At 40.8% G+C, this 16046-nt stretch overlaps 1 protein-coding gene across 1 annotated transcript in view; it reads left to right on the top strand.

Annotated features, from left to right (window-relative positions):
- The window catches only part of KIF20B (kinesin family member 20B), a 197980-nt gene that overhangs the window by 92294 nt on the left and 89640 nt on the right, over positions 1–16046 (top strand). The window contains exon 18 of the mRNA XM_082266726.1: positions 4460–4589. Within this exon, the coding sequence (XP_082122852.1) occupies positions 4460–4589 (130 nt within the window). The remainder of the gene's footprint in view (positions 1–4459; positions 4590–16046) is intronic.

Raw genomic sequence — 16046 nt, forward strand, 5'->3', positions numbered from 1 at the left:
AACTGACTTCAGAGTAGGAGTCAGGCTGCACATGATCAGCTTCTTTCCTTGGGAGTGTACATGTGATTCTTGGAAAAGTGCATGTGATCAGCACAGGACCAATCAGCCCTGTCCAGACAGAGGTTCAGGGGTGCTGGATCCTGATGGGACAACCAGTGCAGTATGAAAACTCCTCCTACAAACTTAAAATAGGTATTTATTTTTTTTTTCAAATTAATATTACAAACATGTTTTACTATCTGTTCTGTGCAATTGTTTTGCACAGAGCAGCCTGATCCTCTTCTTCTGGGGTCCCTCATCGGCAGTCTATGCCCCCCTCTTCAGCGGGTGCCCCCTACGGAAAGCCCCTTTCCATGAGGGCACCTGCATGTGCTTGCTCCTGAGCCTCTATTGACACAGGCAGCGGGACTCTCCCCTGCCCCTGGCCCCCGAGTCTCATCATTTGACTGACAGTAGCGGGAGCCAAAGATAGCGCTTGCCCTCCAACCCCCCCCCCCCTCCCCTGCATTCTCAGGTAGGGGACTGCTCTTTTTTGCACTTATTTTTTTTCATTAAAAGCAATGGTGTGGTGGTTTTTGTTTGTGTGGGCTTTTTTTTTTTTTTTTACATTTTTTAGCATAGTATGCATTAAGGTAAAAGGGGCTCCTGTTGGCAACTGAGACAGCTCTAGGCCAGGTTGCTGTGCATCCACCATGTGGTGTGATGTAACTTTTTTTTCTTTCATAAAGGAATAAAATGTAAGAGTGTGGGATATTTGCCTTAGCTCACTATGTTAATGTTTGGACCTTTGTCTAGTTAGTTCCTATTGTCACTGTGTTGTCAGAACGGAATGTGTGTGTGTGTGTGTGTGGGGGGGGGGGGGGGCTACAATATCTACTGCAGCCTTGGAAAGAGTTGCATTGAGTGCACAGCCTAATATTATCAGGCTGCTTATAGTGACCCCTATTGCCTGCCTTATCAGTGTCTTTCTCAGTTTAGGGATTGGTAGGGTAAGTTGGCTCTGCCAATACTTATACTAAATGTACGGGAGAACAGTGTGTTTTACATAAACTGGGCAAATATGAATGGTAGAAGATAATAATGTATGTTAGTACTGCCAGTAATATAGATAAATGGGAGAGATAATGGTCCTTATAAACGCCCAATAGTTCTGGTATTAAGCCACAATTGTGTCACAAACAATACTTGGTAAACACTTAACACTAATAAATAATTAATGCTCAATAAATAAGATAAAAATACATAAAATTGATAAACTATGAACAGTGCCTTAAAGCAATAAATATAGTGCAAATGGTTCCAGTGATAAAAGGTGAATCTTGAATAAATAGAAAAAAATTAAAGTGACTGGTGTAATAAATAATATAAACACTAGGTGGCAGTGCTAGTGTAAAATGGCAAATATAGATATCCAAGTGAAAATTATTAATAATTAAATATATACGTGGTAAAATGTGCCAAGTGGTATATTTCAATCACTAAAAATTAAGTTAATAAATATATATCTCTAAAAATACCCCGGTGTAATAAAAGTATGGATATCCAGGTGAAAAATAATATAATTAAAGGTATGTATGTATATATATATATATATATATATATATATATATATATATATATATATATATATATATATATATATATATATATATATATATATATATATATATATATATAGTGAATTGTGCCAAGTGGAATAAACAGGTGTTTGGGATCTCTAAAAAACTCTCATAGGGATTCCCAGTGTTGATATAAATAATATCTGGTGAATTGAATAAATAAATTGAACTTTAAAAAAAATAGTCAGAGAAATAAATAGTCCTCTATGACGTCAGCTTGATGACGAAACGCGTAGAGCGTAGGCACGTCAGTTCCGCCCAGACGCTGCTCCTGATGACGTCAGCTTGATGACGAAACGCGTAGAGCGTAGGCACGTCAGTTCCGCTATGTGAGACACACATCCGGCTGGTGAGGCGCACGGCGTCCCGGAAACACCGCTACACGAGGGGTTCGCGGTCCCTACTCACCTACGGATACGAGGGGTTCGCGGTCCCTACTCACCTACGGATGCTGTGTTACTATTTTAAATGTGAGTACTTCTTGTATTTTGGATAAATAAACGGATATTTTAAACGGTACATCACTATATTAGTGTTTTCTATTTATATACCATCGGATACCGTTTCCAACATTTTGGAGAGCTGCCTTTTGTTACCCTATATTACATACCGCTTGCTTACCTAAAATCACTGGAGGGAGGAAGTGTGATTAAACCCAGGAGGATTGGAGAGCTTCACCGAGATCCATCGAGGGTTCACCCCATTAATTCAACGCTGGTTACCCCTGTAGGGGTGCCGCTCTCTGGTGAGTGCGGGCTATATTGAGAGGGGAGCACGGAATTTCCTCACCCGGCACCCACATCCTGAATCCATCACTGGGACTCACCCCCTCCATCTAAGGAATTTTTCGGCACTTTGTTTCACACTATTGTTGCACGTTTTGGATAATCAATATACTGATCATATTTTGTGGACTTTTTTTACTATATATTTACTACGGACTATTTATTTCTCTGACTATTTTTTTAAAGTTCAATTTATTTATTCAATTCACCAGATATTATTTATATCAACACTGGGAATCCCTATGAGAGTTTTTTAGAGATCCCAAACACCTGTTTATTCCACTTGGCAGAGGAGTAACTAGAACCTTCAGGGCCCCGGTGCAAGAAACCATGAAGGGCCCCCCGGACCCCTGGCAGCCTTGGACTCTTCCTACTGATCCTGGGGCCCTTTACTCTCGTTGCGGGGCCTTTATTACGGTCCCACCGCGGGACCCTTTCACAAGTTCTGCAGTGGGCCCCCTTCCTGCCATCTTGGGGCCTTCCCAAAGTGGTGGAATGCCAGGGCCGGTTGCAAGTGTGACCTTTCGATCCTGGAATTTCACCCACTGGTGTCAGTAGTTTTTATTTTTTGGTATTTTAATTGTATTATTTTTATCATTTTATTTTATTATTCTACAATGGCACTGACTATGACTCTGCCCATTCAGAAAAGGAAGGAGCTGGTAAATTTCATATTTACCGACCCCTTCCTGGTTCTCTATTGTGACACATCGCCTGCAGCAGCCAACAGGAGAGGGAAGGGAGCACAGTGAGGATGGGGGGCAGCACAGTGGGGGGGGGGGGACCAGGGGAGCACACAGGGGCCCAGAGAGAGCAAAATACAAGTGAACTGGATAGGAGGAGTGGCGGGGGCTGGATACAGAGGAACCAATCTCCTCCACTTTCCTCCTGCAGCTACAGGAGGAAAAAGGAGGACAGTGATTTCTCTACATGCTGCCCCCACTGCCCCTCCTATTTAGGTGAACAGGGGAGCCGCACAGGCCGCCTGGAGCATGGGGCCCGGTTGCACTTGCATCCCCTGCAACCCCTGTAGTTACGCCCCTGCCACTTGGCACAATTCACTATATATATATATATATATATATATATATATATATATATATATATATATATATATATATATATATATATATATATATATATATATATATATATATATATATATATACCTTTTAATTATATTATTTTTCACCTGGATATCCATACTTTTATTACACCGGGGAATTTTTAGAGATATATATTTATTAACTTAATTTTTAGTGATTGAAATATACCACTTGGCACATTTTACCACGTATATATTTAATTATTAATAATTTTCACTTGGATATCTATATTTGCCATTTTACACTAGCCCTGCCACCTAATGTTTATATTATATTATTACACCAGTCACTTTAATTTTTTTCTATTTATTCAAGATTCACCTTTTATCTCTGGAACCATTTGCACTATATTTATTGCTTTAAGGCACTGTTCATAGTTTATCAATTTTATGTATTTTTATCTTATTTATTGAGCATTAATTATTTATTAGTGTTAAGTGTTTACCAAGTATTGTTTGTGACACAATTGTGGCTTAATACCAGAACTATTGGGCGTTTATAAGGACCATTATCTCTCCCATTTATCTATATTACTGGCAGTACTAACATACATTATTATCTTCTACCATTCATATTTGCCCAGTTTATGTAAAACACACTGTTCTCCCGTACATTTAGTATAAGTATTGGCAGCGCCAACTTACCCTACCAATCCCTAATATCTAGATATAGTTTATACTATATTTTTGGGGTAGGCTGCAGCCAACTAATAACCTATATCCATCTGCGCGGAATTCCCTCTATATCATGTCTTTCTCATGTTGTCTGTAAATGTTACATATAATGGCTATTAGATTTTCTGTTCTTGCCAAAACTCCGCTTTATACCCTATTTACATCTGGTGTCATTGTCATATAAAATCAAAAGTAAAAAAAAAAGTAGTTTATTTTTACATAACATAACCTTTTTTAGTAGACATATTTTTTTTAATAAGCACTTTGTAATATAGGAGAACACTCTGAATGGTCTTCGAGGGGAAATGGCCAAATTCAGCAGCAGCATAGAAGGTGGCTCTACAAGTCGAAAGAGGCCACCTGAGGATCCCCACCATTCCCAGGACCAGCCTCCAACAAAGAAAGGTATCTGTTCAGATGAACAAACTGCCAGAAACCCATTTTCCTATGTCTCAATGCAAAGACAGAATGCTGCAAATCGCAGGCTTTATCGTCTGAAAAGAAGAAAGTCTGGCTTTTCCAGTGAAAAAACAAAATGGAGATAATTTAAACTGATGGAATAACAAAGTGTGGAACTTGAGTACAAAAATAATCTTTACCAAAATCACTGCTAAAAGGTACATAATTTTATAAATCGGATTATAAATGGTTAGTGCTTATTCATTTAAATACTTAATATATCCTTTGCATGTATACTTCATCATTCTACAAACATGGCTGCACTCATTTACTGCATAGAATTCAATATGCAATATACTGTGGAGAAATCAGTGATGGTAATTCATTCTTAACGTGTTTCATGAACCAGATGTCTACTACATTAGGATAATGCAGAGAACAACACTTTTGTTTGTGCGAGACACTGCAGCCTGGTGGGTTCGTCATGTGATACCCAGTGGGGATATATAGGAAGATGGCATCTTTTGCACTTTGTCATTTCTTGGGGAGCCATGCAGGAGGCTATTACTTTAAAACTCGCACGTGTTAGTGAGGTCTTTTCTTGGACTCTTGTAGTGTGATCATTTTGACTAAAAAAAAATAAAATCTCCTTTTCTCTATCGTTCATCGACAAACCCAGCTCCATCTAATCAGAGACTATAGAGTTATGCTCCTCCTATCCGAAATAGGCACTATGCAGGAAAAAAGCTTAACCACACCTATGGGGGTTGTCCCTGCAGGCATAACATCACACACCCTGCTATCATCAAGCAGTTTGTTTCTGCCTAGTTTAAGGAATAGGACCTAGCTTCCTGCTGGGACTTCGGTCTTAGCTATTACGGGAAAGTTTGCAAGGCGCAACTTGGTCGTCTGTGCTTACGTTTACAAAATTCTACAAAGTAGCTGTGTTGGCATCTTCGGATGCTTCCTTTGGCCGCAAGGTTTTTCAGGCTGCTGTTTAAAGAGTAGATACATATTTGCCAGCACACCAAGGATCTTGCAAAAGCAGTCCAAAAACTTTATTCCAGAGAAGATCACATCAACAAAATAGTGCAACGTTTCGCAGCCGCGCAGGACTCCTTCGTCAGGCATGTGAAGGGGTTCTGCGTGGCTCCGAAACGCTGCACTATTTTTTTTGATGTAATCTTCTCTGGAATAAAGTTTTTGGACTGCTTTTGCAAGATCCTTGGTGTGCTGGCGAATATGTATCTACTTGTAACTGATCCAGTGGCCAGCTGGTGATCGCTTCAGCACCCAGTACACAAGTGCCTACAAACAAGGAAGGTGTGCGATAGGAATATGAACTATGCTGTTTTAGCCCCTGTTCACATAGGGGCGATCCGACTTCGGGTGGCGACCTCCGAGATCGCGGTGCGAGCAGCGCGCCGCGACCTCAGAGCGGCCGCCACGTACTTCATAACATTGAAGTCTATGGCGGTCGCCTCCTGGTCGCCCCAAAGAAGCTCCGGACCCTTTTTCTAGGTCGGAGCGGCTTGTGTCGCTCCTATTAGAACGGGTCCGCAGCTTCCCTATGGAAGGCGACCTGTGAGGCGACCAGGTCGCCTCACAGGTCGCCTCTATGTGAACGGGGGCTAAAGAGAACGTTTTTTTTTTGTTTGTTTCTCTTTGAGGGTGTGTTGCGATTTCAGGGTGAGCTCCAGTTTTTCCCGGTTGAGATTCATGTTACCTGGTTGGCTAAGTTTAGCCTTTGGGGAGTTACGTTTCCGTTTGTGTGGTCTTCCCACTCCTCATGAATATACTGCTTTAGGACATCCCTATAGTCTCTGACTAGATGGAGCTGCGTCTGTCAAACGATCGAGAAAACTGGATTTTTGTAAGAATTTGCCGTAAAATCCTTTTCTCTGAAGTTCGACAGATGCAGCACCCGCCCCTCTACTTCTGAGTGAATGGGTTTTTTTCTATTCTAAACACTGCTTATAACTAAACTGCTTGATTATAGGGTGTGTGGGGTTATGCCTGCAGGGAAAGCCCCCATAGGTGTGGTTAAGCTTTCTTCCTGCCTAGTGCCTATTCCTGATAGGAGTATAAACCTATAGTCTCTGACTAGATGGAGCTGAGTCTGTCGAACTTCAGAGAAAAGGATTTTACGGTAAGTTCTTATAAAAATCCAATTTGTCAGAACTGGGGAGAATATTTTATGCAACGGGTTTGGCCCCCCACTTTTGAAGTGTGATTCTAAAAGTATAATTTTTCCATAGCTTGTATTATGGATTAAATTGGGAGTGAAAATATTTCTCAATCTCATAATGGGTGGTACAGATCTTTCCAAGACCTTGTGACAACACCTATTTCAGAATATTTGAGACTCTTCACACATCCTGCGGAGATTTAGCAAGTACTTATTTTTATCTTTCAACAAAATAGTTAGCTTCAGAGCTATGATTTGCATGCCTTTTATATTCGATTTAATGGATGTAACCGATTCAGTGTGGATTTTGACTTCTGTCATCTGTGGCCCCCCTGTCTATAGGCAATTGAAGTTTCACACCTCTGAGTGGCACTTCTGATTTTAATGTGGCAATAGTTTTTATTTAAAAACTGTGTATATTTGGTCCTATTTAAATAGGAGTCCCTTGGCAATACATACATTAAGGTTTTTAAACTTTTAAATGGTTGTCTGCTGCCTTCTCCTAGAGCAATAAACTCTTGGTTCATGAAACGTGTTGAGAATTAATCGTCCATCATTGATTTCTCTACAGTATTTTGCATATATCAATGTAGTTGATTGTACCAGCCATGTAGAATGAAGGGTTGTAAATATGGAGGATTTAACCTTTTGTATGCATAAGCACCTGCCTTCTTATGTTTTTTTTTTCTTTATTTTATTTATTAAAATTCTAGACCTTTTTAGCAGAGACTTTGGTAATATTATTTTGCCAATAAAGTCCTACACTATTTTTTTTTTTTTTTTTGTTCTTAATGTACATATTAGGATGTTGGTATACCACCTTGTGGGGATTCTGTGGAGTTTCCCTTAATAAAGTAACTGTATAATGACCTAAACTGTACATTTAGGTTGCTTGACTTTAAATTGAATGCTTATGTCTGTTAATTTAAAATAAAACTTTTAGTTTTTTGTACATTCTGCTTCTCCTTAATTCTTCTGTGACTGAACTAACTGCATGCTCCTTCATAATAACATAACTGATTAGCTTGTAATGCTGTTAAGGCAACTAACACTTTTCTAGTCTCTCTTGCAATTCTGTTTTTGTGCAGCAATGTTTTAGTTTTTTTTTTTTGCCCAGAAAGTTCCAGTTGCAGTCAAAGCTTGCTTTCCTAATCGTATATCACAGGACAGAGGACGTAATATTCATGACTACTTGGGTTATGATGCTACCTTCAGCTTAACCACTTTACCACCAGAGGATTTTGCTGTTTTACGTCTGGGCCACTTTTTGCGATTCGGCACTGTGCGACTAGAACTAACAATTGCGCGGACGTGCGACGTTCGTACCCAAACTAAATTTACGTCCTTTTTTCCCCACAAACAGCTTTCTTTTGGTGGTATTTGATCACTTTTTGCGCTATAAACAAAAAAAAGAGCGTAAATTTTGAAAAAATAACAATATTTTTTACATTTTTTTTATATGAAATCCCCCCAAAAAATGTAAAAATCAAAATTTTTTTAAATTTTTGGCCAATTTGTTTTCTGCTACCTATGTTTGGTAAAAAAAAATCGCAATAAGCGTATTTTGATTGGTTTGTGCAAAAGTTATTGCGTTTACTAAGGGAAAGATTTCTGTCATTTTCTTATGTTTTTTTTTTTTAACGAGTAATGGCGGCGATCTGCGGTTTTTATTTTTTTTATTTTTTGCGGGACTGCGACATTGCAGCGGACAGATCGGACCCTTGACTGACATTTTTTACACTTTTTGGGGTACCAGTGACATTACTACAGTAATCAGTGCTATAAATATGCACTGTTACTGTAAAAATGACACTGGCAGGGAAGGGGTTAATTTTTATTGGTGCTTACTGACGTGTGTGGGGGGAGGGAACTATGTGACAGAAGGACAGATCGCAGGTTCAGCTATGCTGAACCCTGCACTCTGACCCTGCCTGTCACTTAGGAGATCCGCCTGCTTTGTTTACACAAGCAGGCGGATCTCCACACTCGATTCCCCGACGATCGGGGAAGAGCAGCGGCGATCGCCGCTGCTCCTCCCCTGGCCCGACTCCCGCTGTGACTGAATACAGCGGGAGTGAGCCTCCGGCGGCGCGCGCGCGCCGCCGAGAAGAGGGAATGTCTGGTGATGTAGGTCTACGTCGCCAGATGTTATCGAGCCACTTTGCCGCAGTACAGCTCTAGTGAGCAGTTCCGAAGTGGTTAAAGGGCACTTTTCAATAAAAGGCCGGAATCCCATGCATAATCTCTCACAACTCCATTAAGCCTCAGTTTTTAGCTAATGTCTTTTGGTAACAAATGTGCCAACAGATTTTTTTTTTTGGGAAGCTCTTCTTTCCTGGGTTTTGTCCCGTAATAGTGGCCTTTTCTACACACTTGTACTGGGTTAGGGAAGGGCCTCAAGTATCGCTGCAGTCAGCAGGCCAAGGGGATTGTACCAGAACTGTGCATGCAAGAGCAGGAACAGGCTGTATAACTACCAGTGAATGCTGGATCGTGCAGGCAGCGATCTCCTAGCTACTTTGAACTGGCTGCCTGGGTGCGCCACAGGTCCAGGTTAGTCATTCCTCTGGAGTTTAGTTGAGTCTCTGAATGCTTTACAGGGCATGCTCAGTAATGAGTGAAGGTTCGGTCTGCTAGCCGTGCAAAATGGACTGGTCAGTGTGTCTTTACATTGTGGAATTTGTGGTAATTTCCCCCTTTTTTAAAATGTTCAAGTGCATTGGGGCTGGTTATTTCGGGGAACCTATGAACTGAAACCAATGGGGTGGTATCCCAAATTCCTCACAGGTAGGGAGGACACCACTGCACATTTACCCCTGTAATGGCTTCCCTAAGGGTCAGATTAGCTTTGAACCCATGCCCTTTTCTGATATTTTCCCCACCTCAATTGCACAATCCTCAGGTTCTTTTGTGTCACAGTAAGAATGTTCTGCAGCCATTTTTGGATTACGTGATCAGTGCTCAGAGGTTCTCGCTGGTTTATAATGCCTGGGATGCAAATGAGGATGCTCTTTTTCTCCTCCCATTTTGAGGGAGGATGAGGCATTGGAGGAGATTCCTCAAGATGGGGAAGAGGTTAGAAGTTGAGAATCAGAAATCCTTTGCCGACAAGCAATTTTTGGAAGAATCTTGGGTTCTAGGACTTATCTCACCTAGACATCCATAGGGGTGTCCACTAACCGATTCGATGTTCACTATCAATTTGCCGTTGCCAGAATTCTCTTCCTCTAAAGTACATTTATTTGGGTCCTGGCAGCTGCCAAAACATGCCAAGTACTTTCCAGTGCATCCTCCTTTACAAGAAGTGATTTATGTCAATTGAGCTCACCCAGTACACCCTACAGGGGGATATATGCAAGAAAAGGGGATCGCCACCGGTTGACCCTGCTTTTTCCTACTTAAGACCGATCTTGTCCCAGTGGATGAGGTCCTGGTCTTTAAAGAGTTTAAGAGGCAATAGGCATTTCTTTAAGTCGTCCCTCTTCTCTCTCTGGTGGGAACAGCTCGGAAACAACTCAGAAGATGTCAAAAGCAGCTTTCACAGTGGGCACTGTGTGCACATGAGAAGGATCCTATGGTTGAAGTGTTACTCGGCAAAACGGCTAAGCAAGAAGCAAATTGAGAGGCTGGCCTTTTAGGGTGAATGCTTGTTTGAAACATCCTGAAGATGGATGTAGGGAAGAGCTTGCTCTTAGCCCTTAAAGTCATTGTAAAGGCATGTTTTTTTTTCAAATATAAAATTAAAAGGCAGGTATAATTATCTGCTTTGTGCAGTGGTATTGCACAGAGTGGTCCTTTTATCTCCTCTTCTGAAATTTCCTGCCGGCGCTCTCCACTCTTCCTCTCCAGGTGCCCCTCAGCAAGTCATGTGGCTGCCAGTGCCTGTGTACAGAAAGGCTTCTGTGATCTGAGTAAAGGTACTGTGCGATGCTACTACTATGGACTCTAGGGAGGGAGAAGGCTGCAGTTTATTCTAAGGCTTGAGAGGGAAACCCTGTGCATGTAGCATGACTGTTTGCCGGCCTTCAAGAAGATGCATCAGGATCATTGATAGTGGTTAGGGGCCTGTTGGCCGCTTGTTTAATACTGACCGTGCTGATGTTATTGCTACTTAAAGGTTGCTACCTGTGGAGAGGGTCAGCCTTGCACCCTTTTCTGTACTCTCATCAGAATATGAATACTCTTTTTTTTTTTTTTTTTTTTTTGTTTGTTTGTTTGAACCGGAATTCCTCCATTCATGTGAAGGTGGCAGCATAAAACAAGTAGTCATGAATATTAGAATTATTGTAAACCTCGGACATAAAATATGAACCAAGCATATCCTTCTATAGTGGGGGTTCAGCCACCTGTAGATTGTCATCTACCAGTAGATTGTGGTCTGGGCTTGCTGACCTGCCATTCCAAAGCAATGCATTGACACTACTTGTAAAATTGGAACTGTAGCAGGGAGCAAGAGCCGCATAAACCGATGCCTCCTCTGTAGTGCTGACTCCTGTCTCAAGCGGAGTGATACCAACTGCACTCCACCTCTTATCCTGGCTAGCCATCTCCAGAGTAGTGCCAGCAGCAGGAAAGAACAGATCTTCATGCCAGTGTGAAGCAATACACTGGGCATTAAAGTATAGGGCTGCCTATACTGCCTATGTAAGAGACAATCAAGCCTCTAAATATCCTGATCATGAGGATGCTTCTTTAACACCATGGATGGATGAAATCATTCACACTTTCTTCCCTCTGTATAAACCAACGTGTGTCTCCTATCCTTTTGGGGTGATAGACTCCCCGCGATGTTCCAAAGTACATAAAAGAATGGATGGGACTAATAGTGCATTACCTTTTTATATGCAATTTATTGATATACAGATTTGCACTTACAGTTAGGTTGAAAGTTCGGGCAGAAAATCATATATTGACAGGCTGAGGATCTCTAGGTGCATCGGGTCCGGCTGCAGCACGGACCGCCGATGACGCAATGACGGAACGCCTCCCTACTGACGCGTTTCCTCCAATAGGGCTTCAACTTGAGATGGGAGATAGGCGCGCGCCGTCATTTCCGCCAATTTATACAGGTTAGTGTTGTCCTCCTCTTCCGGTGTCTGCAGAGAATGTCCCGAGCGCCGGAAGTGTCTCTTTTATTTCACGGATAGTATATATACTATAAAGATCACTTATATTTTCACTCTTACAGTATTCTACAAGGGATGTTTGTAATTAAAGTGATATTTGGCGCTTGGACTTCAGTTTTCCTGCATTTATAAGGGGATGTGACACCGGAGGAGGGTATCAACTACTTCCTGTTTACATTTCATTAAACCTTTTCTATAACTAACAAATTAATGAGTATGTATAAGAATTCAAACAACTTAGTATGCATAATTATAAACGGTCACAAATATTCAGTGAATAATGTTTGAAATCAATGTCAGTAAAATTAAAAATTAAAAATAAAATTAAATATTTAATACTGAATTATGTGCCTAAAAAGATAAAAACCTTTATTAAAATGTATACTAAAAATTTAAAATGTTAAAATTTAATAAAATTTCATAAAAATCATTTTATTTAGTTAAATTCTTAAAATCATGTCATTTGATAATATAAAGGTGGGTATGAAAGTTTTAGAGCTTCGGGAATTTATATTAGCTGTTGTTAATGTGGGCATTGATATCCCATTCTATGTTATGTCCTCTAGGTTGGAAACATTTTAATTCAAAAATCCAAAAAGTTTCCCTCTTTGAAATCGTCCTTTTTAGATTACTCCCCCTCCAATGTGGGGTGTATTTTTCTATAACGGTGATCTTCATTTTTTTAGGATTTTTACGGTGGCATTGGGCATAATGTTTTGAAACACTGTGTCCTGGGAAGGCTTTGTAAATATTAGTCAAGTGTTCTCCTATCCTAATACTAGCTGTGCGAATGGTTCTTCCTACGTACTGTTTGTTACACTCACACTGTAACAAATAGATGACTCCTTTAGTATGACACGATATGAAATCCTTAATCGGATATTCTTTTCCAGTCACACAGGATGAAAATTTCTTTGTTCTGACCGTATTGGCTTCTTTGCATATCCTGCATTTGCCACATGGGTAAAACCCATTCATGTCTGGGAAGATTTTCGTTATTGTTGGTTTCTCCACAGGATTTTGGGCTACTAAATTCTTTATGTTCGCCGCTTTTTTAAAGATGATTTTCGGTTTTTGGGGTATCACAGGTCCTAGGACCTTATCATTCTGTAGTACTCCCCAATATTTTCGAAATACATGATTGAGCCATTTATAACCTGAAGAAAACTTCGTAACGAAGGCGAACTCGTGATGGGACCGAGTTTCTTCTAGTTTTGTTTTCTTAACTGGTTCTGTCAATGCAGATTGTTCAATGAGGCTCATTTTCTGTATTTCCTCATCCATCTCTTGTGGGTCATACCCTTTTTCCACGAATCTTCCTTTTAAAATCAATGCTTGTTCCTGAAAGTCTGTTTTTTCTGTGCAATTCCTTCTTATACGTCTGAATTGCCCTTTAGGGACTGCGTTGAGCCATGTAGGGTGGTGGCAACTGTCTAGGGCAATGAAGCCATTTTTATCTGTCGGTTTAAAATAAGAACGGGTGGCAAATCTGTTACCTTTTCTAAAAATGGTTAGATCTAAAAAATTAATGGAACTAAAAAGGGTTGGAACCTTTTTTATTGATTTCTGTGTCCCCATTGAACTAACATCACTTTTAGTTCAGAGGACTTAGAAATGCTGTCCCCAATGACCAGTGGATTAACCCCTTAGCTCCCTTATCCACCTGCCCATCTTAACATTAACCCCATCATCTCCATCCTGCCACTGTATGTGACCAGTACATTTACCCCTTCATTGCCTCCTTTTGTGTATGACTTGTACATTAGCAATTCTGCTCTACAGCAATTTTTTCTTTTTCTTGCAAAAATGTAAAACATTTTCTTTTTTGGTTTTAAAATGCCCTAAATCACCCAGAGCATTTAATCGTTTCTGAAAGCAAAAACCCTGTACAATGAAAAAGCGCTGTGTTTGACGCCTTGTGAACGTCCCATGTTGAGGACATCCGCCCCGCTTGTTCTCCCCACCTCCTCTTTACTGACCTGCCGGGATGCATGCTCAGATAAGGGTCTGGTATGGATGTGGGGGGGAGCGTGGTTTTTGTTTTTTTAATTTTTCGTGTGGGGGTTACCCCTTAAAATCCATACATGAATGTAGAGATTCTGGACTGTTAAATTGCATTGGTGTGAACAAGGGCTAAACTGGGTTTCCATTTTTGCTGCCAGATAGAGATAACACCTGCTTTATATTGGTTTTATGCTTTATTCACACAGCATAACTTAAAAACAAAATTGCAGCTTACTGCTTTTTTATTTTTAGATGCTCTAATTAGGATCCTCCGGTAGGAAAATATCTTAGGTAGTTTTATGCGAGCCAGAGACAGTACAAATTTCTTTCTTGCAACCACGGGTTGCAGGGAAAAAATTTGTACGATTCCCCTATCAACAGACAGTGCTGACAGAGGAATCCCTCCTGCCAAGCAATTGTCTGCTCCTGGTGGGGAAAGCTGTCCCAGCCAGGAATAGACAGTGATTACGGTTAGCGGCTATAGCAGCCGCTAGTGATAACTGCAAGCAAATTCGCAGGCTGGTTGTACCCAAGTTAATCCATCAACTTGGTACATTCATACTGCCCACACACGGTTTAAATCTTGGCTGGTTCCTGCTGGAGCAGCTGAGATGTGAACCGTCTATGGCCGACTTTATTGTCTTTTTTGAGAATGTTAGGCAGCTGCTTGCCATAATTAACCCTGTCTGTACTGTGCAGGCAGATCTTCATTATCAATTGTAACTAGATTTGAACACACTGTCCTAAAAATGGTGTGAAGGCTTGGCTTCTTGCATTGTGTGTTAACAAGAACCGATCTTGGGGAGGCTCACTCTAACATTGTTTTTTGCTATCAGCCATGACACCACCTTCTGAGATATAGTGAAAGGGTAATAAATATTTAAAATATATATGTTTTAGTCATTCTGTGTAAATGTGAACACATGACAAACATATAGTGGGGTTTTCTCAAATTTGACTGCAAATCACTGAGCTACTTTTGGTAATATAGTGTATTAGGCCAGTCAAGTTTCTCCACCCCAAACTCGCTCATCCGTGTCTATATGGACCATGCTTTGTGCACTGGTGCACAGTCATGTTGGAACAGGAAGGGGTCAACCGCAAACTGTTCCCACAAAGTTGGGAGCATGAAATGGCCCAAAATGTCTTGGTATACTGACGCCTTAAGAGTTCCCTTCACTTGAACTGAGGGGCCAAGCCCTGAAAAACAACCCCACAATATAATACACCCTCCATTAAATGATTTAGACCAGTGCACAAAGCAAGCTCCATAAAGACATGGATAAACGAGTTTGTGGTGGAGGAACTTGATTGGCCTGCACAGAGTCCTGACCTCAACCCAACAGAACACCTTTGGGGTGAATTAGAGCAGAGACTGCCAGCCAGGCCTTCTTGTCCAACATCACAAATGTGCTTCCCGGAAGAATGGTCAAACATTCCCATAGACCCACTCTTAAATCTTGTGGACAGCCTTTCCAGAAGAGTTAAAGCTATTATAGGGTGAGCCAACTCAATATTGAACCATACAGACTAAGACTGGGATGCCATTAAAGTTTGTCTGTGTAAAGGCAGTTGTCCCAATACTTTTGGTAATATAGTGTACATTTTGTGTGCTGTTAGTTTACACTTTGTTCGCAGCAGCAGGAGTTTTGATTGTGTCTCTGTCTATACACATTTGAGACGATTTAATGTCAAAATAGTTTTCTAATATCACTCATTTTCTAAATTTTTTTTTTTTTTTTTTTTTTTTTTTAATATATGGTTTTTCATTGCTAATACCAATATTTTGGTCATTGCGTATCGGTATCTGCCGATTTATTTTCTTACATTTTAAAAAATGTTTTTTTTTTTTTTTTTTACTTGACAGGGACTTTTGTGGAGGGATATGGGGATCGAAAAGACCCCAAACCCCTCCTCTGCACTTAAAAGAATTCAAAACGCCAAGTTTGGCTGTTTTGAATGCTGTCATTTTTTCTTTAATCTGGCGCCAGTACCCGGAAGTGATGTCATGACATCACTTCCAGGTTTTTGCATGGAGACCCGATCAGAGCCAAATGCGGCTTTGATCGGGTCTTCAGCAGCCATGCGGGCTGCTTGCCCTGGCCTCCCGGTGGGATGGGAGACCCGGGCAAGCCGAGTGAGGGG

This window comes from Pelophylax lessonae, assembly GCF_965119305.1.
Source record: "Pelophylax lessonae genome assembly, chromosome: 9".
NCBI classification, from domain to species: domain Eukaryota; kingdom Metazoa; phylum Chordata; class Amphibia; order Anura; family Ranidae; genus Pelophylax; species Pelophylax lessonae.